The sequence below is a fragment of the Tiliqua scincoides genome, chromosome 1, assembly GCF_035046505.1.
Source record: "Tiliqua scincoides isolate rTilSci1 chromosome 1, rTilSci1.hap2, whole genome shotgun sequence".
Lineage (NCBI taxonomy): Eukaryota > Metazoa > Chordata > Lepidosauria > Squamata > Scincidae > Tiliqua > Tiliqua scincoides.
This window is the reverse complement of record NC_089821.1, coordinates 165906953-165917846: the sequence shown is the minus strand read 5'-3', so window position 1 is coordinate 165917846 and position 10894 is coordinate 165906953. Positions and strand designations below refer to the sequence as shown.

The window sequence follows — 10894 nt, the reverse complement described above, 5'->3', positions numbered from 1 at the left end:
AAAACTAAATTATGCAAATGAGTTTGGCTAGAACCATTGGGCCATGCATCTCACTCTCTCTTTTTTTCCTGGTTTAGGAAACCATAGTCTGCCACAATTCTTCAAATTATAGTTTGCATATAGAAATGAGGGTTGGACCAGATGATTTGCTTCAAAGCAGAAAAGAGGGATGGTGCTGTTCTGTGGGAAAAGGGTTCATCTGAGACCAAGGCTTGGGCCAAAGTTTGGCACTATGTCTGACCCCCCCCCCCCCATATCTAAACGCATTCAGAATTTTCTGAAGGGCTCTAAATAATTAAAAGAAAAAACAGGGTGCGATTATAAAAACAAACTTGCATATGTATTTGCATGTACAGTAATATACAATATTAATTTACAGATCAGATACAAATGCTTGCAATCCCAAAGAACTCAAAGAATTCTTTTATCCAAGAAAGTTTGCTTAGGATCTCTGCTGTTTTATATAGTAAAATTATTCATCAAGGCCCAGTTCACAAGTTTCATAGGTATGGCTGCCATAATGAAAACACCTGGTATAAATGATAAATCATGCAGTTAGTCGCTTTTGTGAAACTTCCGCGTGCTTCAAGATGATCATCAACTGGTAGAAAATGGAATGACAAAAGCAGCAATATTAATCTCTTCAATCCAATTGAGATTTTGGCATCATCACTGCACAGAGCCCACCCTTAACTTAGATATAGGATCAGTAATTAATCTGTAGAAGTTAAATTTGTACATGGCATGAAATTAAATTCAGTATTAAAAAAACTATATGCTTTACCACCGGATTTACAAACCAATTTACAAAATGGACCACAGCATGAGATTTGGTCTGACTCACATTTTTGTTTATGTCATATCAAAAAATGCAACTAAAGCTTTTTCTTTGAGAGAACAAGATACTCGTGAGAGAAGATAGATGTTTTCAATGCTTTGCTATCGCATCGTCAAGAACAACAGTATAACAACTGTCAAATACACAATTACAGAAAAAAAAATTAGTCACTTTTCTTGTTTTCTCTTCTTGCTTTCCTTTTCTGCTGTACTGTCTTTAGTTCTATCATGACGTTCAACATTTTAGAAACCCAAGCAATCTGCAAAAAGAAATAAAATATTGACATGTGAGGAGCATACCAATTAAATGCAAGCATTTCCCAAGTGGTATTAAAAACTTACCACAATGATGATTGCATTCAGCAGCAATGGTGTTGAGAACACCAAGGAAATGAACATTCCTCTTGAGTCAAAGTACTGGTGTTTTGAGAAGAATCTGCAAAAGAACGGACACTAAATTAATACAATCACATATAATTCTAGAAGCATAATACATTTTGATGGGTATTCTACTGTGGTCCTTAGAATTGTCAGATTCTGTTTATGTAAACAGCTATACCTCAGGTCCTAGCGAGCGTGACCTATTGCACAGAAATATATGTATATAAAGTTTCAGTAATGTTTAAAAGATGGGCAATAATATTTAAAAGATATTTTCTTCCCAACCCAGTGCTGAATGTACTCTTTCATGCCTATGCAGAGCTATGTATCTACAGCATGCATTATTTCAGATCCATACATGCAAAATGACACACAGAATCCTATCTTTCTGGGAAAAAGAAGAGCAAACAGTGGATGAACAGACATATCTCCAGGGGCTCCTGAGAGACAGTCTGTTTCCCCCCAAAAAACTGCAGGTCTGAAGAGGATCTGAAGATCTTTATCAGGAGAAATAAGATCTTTCCATGCTGCAGGTATCTGAAAGTTTGAAAGCCCGACCGGGGGGGGGGGGGCTCTCTTCTCAGAAACCTAATCGCCAGGGACAGGATTGGGGGAGGTGCAGTGTCTGCAATCAAGCTGCTGGCTCCGTGCTAAAATACCATATGGAAGAAAAAGCACGAAGTGTAAAGTTTAAGTTGGAAATTTAAGTATGTGTTAATATTGTTCCCAGCTCTGACTGACTGATTTGGCTAAAAGCCCTGAATACTCTGGAGGCATTAATGAGAAACTTTTTAAGGATATTGAAAGTGCTCTTTATCTTTGTAGTGGAATAAATCGGTCATGGATTATACTATAAATATAATTTGGTGTGTGGACTAAAATCTAGAATTATTTGTGGTTATAATTTTTATTAGACTTGAAAGAGTTTTGTCTTCTTGAGACTGCTTCTTTCGTTTTGTTTTTCTCCATTAACCGTACTGTTATCCGTAAGAAGAATTCAAAGAATGCTGGTCTGATAAAATGTGGTGGAAGTAAGGAGAATAATACACTGTGGAGATCTTGTGGATTAGAGAGAAATTGCAAGATGGAGCCCGTTCCAGATATTTGGATTCAAATGGTCCTGACAAATATGGAAAAACTGCTCACAATGGGAAGACAGCAGTTGAGTTGGTTTTTGCAGGTTCAAGTCAGTTTAGAGACTCTCTCCCATCAGATGGATGTGTGCAAGGAGCAATTGGAAGATGCGAAGAAACAAGCAGAAAATAAACAAACCAGAAGACTGGACACGGGAAGAAATCAACAGGATGGAGAGGAGGTGCAGATGAAGATCAAGAAAGATAAGATGGACAGAGTAACATGGGTGCACAAAATACAAAATTTGTTGGAACAAATCCAGTTGGAAGAAAGTGTGGATCTATTAGATTTTGTTATAGTGATAAACTATTAAAGATGTTACAGGGGAAAAAATGGAAAGAAAGAAAAAGAAACCTGAGGGTTAACCTGAAGGTTAAAGAAAATGGGAGGATCTTATTTAGTTAATAATAATGGTCAAAATCTATTCTAAAAAATAATACATACAAAATTGATATATATGAATTAGAATGCATTAAAAATAATTGGAAATGTTAATGTGTACATGAATTGTTTTATATGTAGTTAATATGTCAAAGAAAAAGAAATGTAACTAGACTGGAGAATTTGGAATATTGGAAAATCAGATGGGAGAATGGTAAAGAATACATTATATAGTTGGTTTTATAATAGTTGGGAAATTAGATTATTTTTATTTGATATTAATGAGTAATTAAATTAGTTGAGATGATAGAAAGTGAATATTTAGAAAATATATTATAGGGAATTAAGAAAATTTATCATATATAAGAAATAGATAAATGAGTAGAAGAGTCAGAAATAGATCGAAGAATTATTTTATATGTTATTATATTTGGGTAACTAGATTATTTTGTTTTAATGTTAATGAGTAATTGAAGTTAGTTTATGCTTGATAGAAAGTGAATATTTAGAAAATATAGTATAGAGCATTAGGGAAAATTTATTATATATTATATAAATAAATGGATAAATTAATAAAAGCTTGAAGTAGATGAGTAGTAGATTAGGAGATATGGTATGATTAATTAGTAAAGGTATATGGTATTTAGCACTAAATGTATGTTATACGTTTGTATGTTTGTGTGTGTCAATTAAAATAAATAAACGAAGATTAAAAAAAAAGAATCCTATCTTTCTGATTATCTATGTTCACTGAAGGAGAAGGCTGGATAAGAAACAGATGCCTGGACTGAGGAGTTCAGATGCGAACTAGTTCACTGAAGTGGGTCACTGTTATGCCATTGTCTTCAAAGCGATGTGAATGGATTCTTTGTATTGTGCAGGTCATTTGTAGAACAACAGAGTCATGTCTTAAATCATAGGAATATAACCTGACACAGTAGTATATGCAATGAGCAAACTTGCATCCATAACCCTGTCATACACTCACCTTCTCCAGGAAACAAAGTACTGTATATACCTTCCAAGACTACATTTTTAGACACTATAACATGTGATGCTGGATTAAATTAATTGTGCCTTGAAAGGTCAGACACATCCATAACTACCACAACAGTAATGCAGTCATAAGCAATTGGTGCCATTAAAGTTGTACTACTTTAGACTACAACAGTTAATTTTTAGAAACTCAAGTTTGAAAACTTTCTTCCAAGCAATTAATCAACACCTGTTTCTTGCCACTTGCACCTTGCCGTCCTCCACAGTGCTTGGCCCAACTCAATCATAAGAGCTGTGAAGACTCTTGAATTAATGTGCACCTGGAAACACATTTGCAGTACACCTGCTGTTCAGGGTTGGCATTCTCTATCAAGAGTGCCAATTATGCAAAACATTGTCCTGGCATAAAAAAATAATTGGAAGCTCATCTCCTCCTTAAGTCACAGACTTTCATTTCTTTACAATAGTAGCTTTTCAAGACAGGCAGTAAAACTACTCCTATCATACCAACCTAAAATATTCTTCCTCCAAATAGAAAAATACATGGTGTACTAAATGTAAGGGCCTCAACTCAGGACTTTGAGCTCATGTTGATTTCAATGATAAGAGACACAGAAATTCTATGGAATTTCAAGACTGCAATCCTATACGTGTTTACTTCAAAGTGAACCTCACTGTACAGAATGAGTCTTACTCTCAGGTACGCGAGCAGAGGATTGAAGTCTAAAAAGTTTCACTGTGGTTTGTGCCATACATATTTAATGTCTTACATAGTGTATATGTGCAACTGTTGCATCAATGTTCTCATTAAAAATAAAACTGTAAAACGCCATAGTAGTGCATAAACAAGAATGGCAGGAGAATGATATTACGGTTCTGTAAGCAAGTTAAATACAGAAAGTTCATGCAGTTACCTCCAGTTTGCAGCAGCCAGTTCATTGATATATTCTGCACTGAATATCAGAAGCACTACAAAAGCAAAGACAATTCAAAACATGAAAGAATTATTGAGAATGGCACTGGACACAGGGCATGAAACCCTGAGTAAATAATTGTTCCTGAAATATTATCTGGAGGCCCCCATACCACTGGACATGCTTGGCACACAAAAGGCCCCAGATTAATTGCCATATGCAGGTGCTCTCCTCGATGCAGGTGCTGGATTATCGACTTGCTCTGAATGGGGTTGCACTCCCTCTGAAGGAGCAGGTTCGCAGCTTGGGGGTCCTCCTGGATTCGCAGCTGCTCCTGGATTCCCAGGTGGCGGCTGTGGCTAGGGGGGCCTTTGCTCAGCTTCGGCTGGTGCGCCAGCTGCGACCGTACTTGGATCGTGCAGACCTGGCCACGGTGATCCATGCCACGGTGACATCGAGGTTAGATTACTGTAACGCGCTCTATGTGGGGCTGCCCCTGAAGACGGTTCGGAAACTCCAATTAGTACAGAATGCGGCGGCCCGTGTGGTCACCGGAGCCAGGCGGTTTGACTCTGTCAGCCCGCTTCTCCGGGGGCTGCATTGGCTGCCCATTCGTTTCCGGGCCCAATTCAAGGTGCTGGTTTTGACCTTTAAAGCCCTATACTGCTCTGGGCCAGGATATCTTAGAGACCACCTACTCCCGTACAATCCGGCTCGCCATCTCAGGTCATCAGAGAAGGCCTTTTTGCAAGTGCCGCCACCCAAGGAGGTCCGGGGGGTGGCTGCAAGAAATAGGGCCTTCTCGGTAGTGGCACCAACATTATGGAACTCCCTTCCCCTTGACTTGAGAATGGCTCCCTCTCTTGAGAGCTTTCGGCGAGGCCTGAAAACACTGTTGTTTAAACAAGCCTTCTGATTTCTGGCCTTCTTAACTTTTTATACATCTTTTAGTTTTACAGGCTTGATTCCTTGGTGATCTGCTCTTTTACTCTTTTAATCTGACTACTGTTTTTATGGCCCTGTAGTGTGTTTTTAAATGTTTTTATCTGTTTGTATTAATGTTTTTTAAATTCTATTGTTTTTTAATATGTTGTTAGCCGCCCTGGGTCCCGTTAGGGAGAAGGGCGGGATAAAAATAAAGTTTTATTATTATTATTATTATATCTAAACTTATATTCAAACTCATCTATAGCCAGTCTGGATGACTTACAGTCAAAAAAATTAAAACTGAAATATTATAAAGTATACAAGAGATAGTAATATGAAGCTACCTTAAGAGTGCAATCCTAGGCATGTCTGCTCAGAAGTCTTACTGAACTCAGTGGGAATCAGTGTCCAATCCTATATCCAACTTTCCAGCACTGATGCAGCTGCAGTGAAACCCAAAGAAGGCCTCTGTGCCTACCCTCCACTGTGGAATGCCAATCCCCATTGGTGGGGATGCATCTGCACTGAAAAGCTGGACAGGATTCAGTCCTCAGTCTCAGGTAAGTGTGCATAGTAGCCTCGCAGCCCAATCCTGAGCTTCCTGGGGTGCCCAAGCTCGGCGGCACCAAGAAGGGCTGCCGAGAAGGGCTCTGAGAAGGATCCTGTGCGCCCTGGGCTACTGCGGGAGGTGCCTTGTCTCCTTCTCCCGGATAAGGTAAGCAGCCCCGCAATGAGGCTACTCACTTTACCGCCGACCAAAATGTAAGTGGTAAAGTAAAGGCGCTTGTGTAGGGCGCGGAGCCCTCCATGAACGCCTTGGATCCTGTGGAGGTCCGTGGACCTCCCTCCCTCCCTCCCCCCAGCACGCCTCCCCTTGCCCTCTCTCCGTCCCCCGCTGGCTTCCCCTCTCCCCAGAACTCCTCCTCCCCGCCCCTGCTTACCATGCCACAGCTCAGCCATCCAGGAGACCGCCGAGCCGTGGAAGCTGGGCAACTGTCCTGCGCTAGCCCAGCACCGGCCAGAACTGGGCTAGCACAGGCGAGAGCCTGGTGGTGAGGCTGACAAATGTGCCTTATGGCATGTTTGCAACATAAGAACAGCCCCACTGGATCAGGCCATAGGCCCATCTAGTCCAGCTTCCTGTATCTCACAGCAGCCCACCAAATGCACCAGGGAGCATTCATTCTGGTGCCCTCCCTTGCATCTGGCCTTCTGACATAGCCCATTTCTAAAATCAGGAGGTTGTACATGCACATCATGACTTGTAACCTGTAATGGATTTTTCCTCCAGAAACATGTCCAATCCCCTTTTAAAGGCGTCCAGGCCAGACGCCATCACCACATCCTGTGGCAAGGAGTTCCACAGACCAACCACACGCTGAGTAAAGAAATATTTTCTTTTGTCTGTTCTAACTCTCCCAACACTCAATTTTAGAGGATGTCCCATGGTTCTGGTGTTATGTGAGAGTGTAAAGAGCATCTCTCTATCCACTCTGTCCATCCCCTGCATAATTTTGAATGTCTCAATAATGTCCCCCTCAGGTGCCTCTTTTCTAGGCTGAAGAGGCCCAAACGCCGTAGCCTTTCCTCATAAGGAAGGTGCTCCAGCCCTGTAATCATCTTAGTCGCTCTCTTTTGCACCTTTTCCATTTCCACTATGTCTTTTTTGAGATGTGGCGACCAGAACTGGACACAATACTCCAGGTGTGGCCTTACCATCGATTTGTACAACGGCAATATTAGCCATTTTGTTCTCAATACCTTTTCTAATGATCCCAAGCATAGAATTGGCCTTCTTTACTGCCGCTGCACATTGAGTCGACACTTTCATCGACCTGTCCACCACCACCCCAAGATCTCTCTCCTGATCTGTCACAAACAGCTCAGAACCCATCAGCCTATATGTGAAGTTTTGATTTTTTGCCCAAATGTGCATGACCTTACACTTAAGCCATGCCGCCGAGCACAGGATTGGGCTCTCAGACTATTGGTCTCCTCCAGACCAGCATTGTCTATCAGTAGCTCTTTAAGATCATGTGCTGTTTGCCTAGCCAAATACGGAGATGCCAGGGGCCGAATCTGGGACCTTTTGCCTGGAACACACTCAACTACAGACCTCACATGCTAAACCTAAACTCAAGTTTCTTACAATAGAACAGGATAATCTTCCCATTTTCAGCATTCAGCTGCAGAGGAAGAAAGACACTAACATTTTAGTAACAACTCCTTTCTTAAACAATTAAAAAATTGATGATTTTCATCTAACCTAATATGCACAGAGTTCTTTGATCATCTTCTTATGCCTGACATTTGCTGACATTGTGCAGTAAACATCTGATGTGGGCTATAGTAATTGGGGAGTAAGCACCATTGGGGAGTAAGCACCATTGAAGACAGTGAGATTTGTTAGCACAGATGCATTTGACTGTTCTGTTGGGGTGCAAACCTATACACACTTACCTGGAAGTAAGCTCCATTGAATACAGTGGAGCTCATTTCTGAGGAAACATGCACAGGATTGAACTGACAGAAAGGCTATCAATAGATTATAAAATAAAAAACAAGAATGGCCACATTCATCACTTTAACATAAGAATGCTAATCAAACAGAGAGCAAATATATCATGAAAATACATCATTTAATACTCACTGATGGAGAGAAAATACCCTATTTGAAGGCGGTAGTGGTGAAATGAAATGTAAGTGAGGAATATGCAGACAACATGGAAAAATACAAGAGCTACAAGCCATGGCTCAGACCAGTCTGTGTCCTATAGACAAAACATAAAAATAGAAAATCTATGATTACTGCAAAACAAAATGACATTAATTTTTATGTATCTATTCCAAATGAACAATATAAACATTCATTACAATATAAATAAGCATTAACAGTAAAAACCATAAAATGTTGCTCTCTAATTTATTACACATAGGCTACAATCCTAACCACACTTTCCTGAGAGTAAGCCCCATTGAGCAAAATAGGACTTACTTCTGAGTAGACCTGGTTAGGATAATAATAATAATAATACAGGTATTTCTATACCGCCTTTCTTGGTCCTCAGATTTCTCCTTAGACTTTATTCAAAGAGGTTTACATAGGCAGGCAAATTAAATCCCAATAGGGATTTTTACAATTTGAAAGAAAGTTTCTATCTTTCAAGAAACCACAACATTCAGGTGTTTCTTTCTTGATCTGGTCGCACATTCTGGCCTCCATCCTCCCACGCTCAGAGCAGATGGAATAGCTCAGCTCAGCTTGTCAGCTGCTTCAAGGTCGCACGGTGCCGGTGGCCTCGAACTGGCGACCTTCGGATGTTATCTTCAGGCAAATGGAGGCTCAACCCTCTAGACCAGACCTCCTGCCCTTATTGTGCCCTTACTGCATATCTTGTATACATACTCTCTCTCTCTCTCTCTCTATATATATATATGTTATCCATCCAGCCATTAACCAGACCTAGCTTTGTTTAGTTACTGTATGGCATGTCCCTGAACTACTAACCTTTTTTTCTCTGATTTGCATGTCACTCCTTTGTAGGTTTTTTCATTTGTTTTTTTGTGGTCCTTTCTAAGCCTGTTTATTTCAGCAAAGGCTCATTTGAAAATGGGCTTAACAAGACATTGTGTCTGTGCTTGTAGATGGTGGTGTGTTTTTGTGTTCAGGTACACTAGTTTGCCAATCCTCAAATGGCCATAACATAACAAATCTGGTGCATTTCACATCAGTGCCAAAGAGGGTCAGCTATGAATTAGGCAGAAGAGAACCAGGAGGCTGCAAATACCCATCGTGTCTTGTAACCCATGATGGAATTTTCCTCCAGGAATCTTTCCAATCCCTTTTCAAAGGCATCCAGGCCAGAAGCTCTCCTCCCATCCTGTGATAAGGAGTTCCACAGATTCTTTACATGCATGTACCCATCAGGGCTTTTCACCAGTGACGGGCTTTTCCTCCATAAATATGTCCAAGGCACCTAGGCCAGATGCCACTCCCACTTCCTGTGGCGAGGAGTCCCACAGACTCCCTCTCTCCCCTCCTGCCTCATTTCCCCTCCAGCTGTTGAGCCTCTACCCGTCAGGCAGCCCCAGCCAGGAGTCCATCCTTGGTAGGGACCACCTGGCAGACCCTCCCAGAGGGTGTCTCTCCCCACAAGAGGAGGAAACACCCACACAAGGCAGCGTTGAATGCCTTTTTACAAGTACAGAGAGAGATTTTCAGTTGCTTCCCAAGCAATTTCCAAGCACCAGACTGAGAAGGGTTGCCTAGCCAGAGGTTCATTTGCACACAGCTGCAGCTGAATGGTCCCAACAGAAAGCCCCCTACCCCTTCAGCTGGCTCCACCCCAGGGAGCAGGCTCCTCCTCTCATTACCGTCAGAATTCGAGTGACTCCCACGGGCGTTCGAAACTCCATGGCCAGAGAAAGGCTCATAGAGACCTCAAAAACACACACACATGCAGCAACCACACATTTCCGGTTTCCAGATGAACGCCGCCATATGCGGGGCAAGCAGTGGGATGCTTCATGGGGTGTGGAGCCGCTCTACCCCCTCTCTTTGGCCTTATTGGTTGGTATCTGAATAAAACAGCACCTTAAAGACGCACCCATTGATTTTTATGGGCTGCGGTGCCAGCTACCAGAGGCATGAGCTTGCCCAAGATTGCCAGCCCCGCATGTCCACTCAGAACCCGGAAGTGTCTATGTAAGCATCGTTTCATATGGTCTCTTGGGAGAGAAGCTATTCTCGCGATAAGGAGTGGGATTTTTCTTTTTTCTTTTTTGCCGATGGGCGGAACAGTCATAACGCTCCACAACGTATTCTCGCGACACTTTTAATGGAGGGGGTGAGGCTGGAGTCTATAAATAGGGCTGCTGCGGAGTGCTGGGCGTTATTTAAGAAAGACAGTTGAGTAGTGTCGTTGGTAGTGTTGCTCTTTGGACCAATGGGAGGCGAGGCTTTGTTAGGCTTTGTTAAGGAGACAGAGAGCTCTGAGTGACCAGGGCAGCCAAGCCATAGGGCTGCTTGGCTCTGCTGCAGGAAGATGGGGCTGCGTGGCTGCCTCTCCTTAGTTACTTTTACTCCCTAAGGCTGTAGTCCTAGCCTCACTTTCCTGAGAATAAGTCCCATTGAATGCAAGAATGAATGCATTGAGTAGACCTGGTTAGGCTTGTGCCCCAAGGCTAGCAGGGGGAGTGAGGAAGCAGAACTTGCTCTGAGTTGATAGGGAGGTAGGAAGAACTCTCTTCCAAGGCTCAGGTCTTAAAAAATACTTATATGCTGTTTGCTCTGCCCAGTGGGAGTTGTCCAAAGTGGCTTATGA

At 41.9% G+C, this 10894-nt stretch overlaps 1 protein-coding gene across 1 annotated transcript; it reads right to left on the bottom strand.

The window, feature by feature from the left end:
• Positions 1–351: 351 nt before the first annotated feature.
• Positions 352–10001, bottom strand: TMEM18 (transmembrane protein 18). The gene is made up of 5 exons (XM_066640313.1): positions 9945–10001; positions 8221–8341; positions 4644–4698; positions 1180–1273; positions 352–1097 (listed from the first exon to the last, which is right to left on the bottom strand). The coding sequence occupies exons 1-5, from the start codon at positions 9984–9986 to the stop codon at positions 1002–1004; spliced, it is 408 nt and encodes a 135-aa protein (XP_066496410.1). The 5' UTR covers positions 9987–10001; the 3' UTR covers positions 352–1001.
• Between the last annotated feature and the right edge of the window lie 893 nt (positions 10002–10894).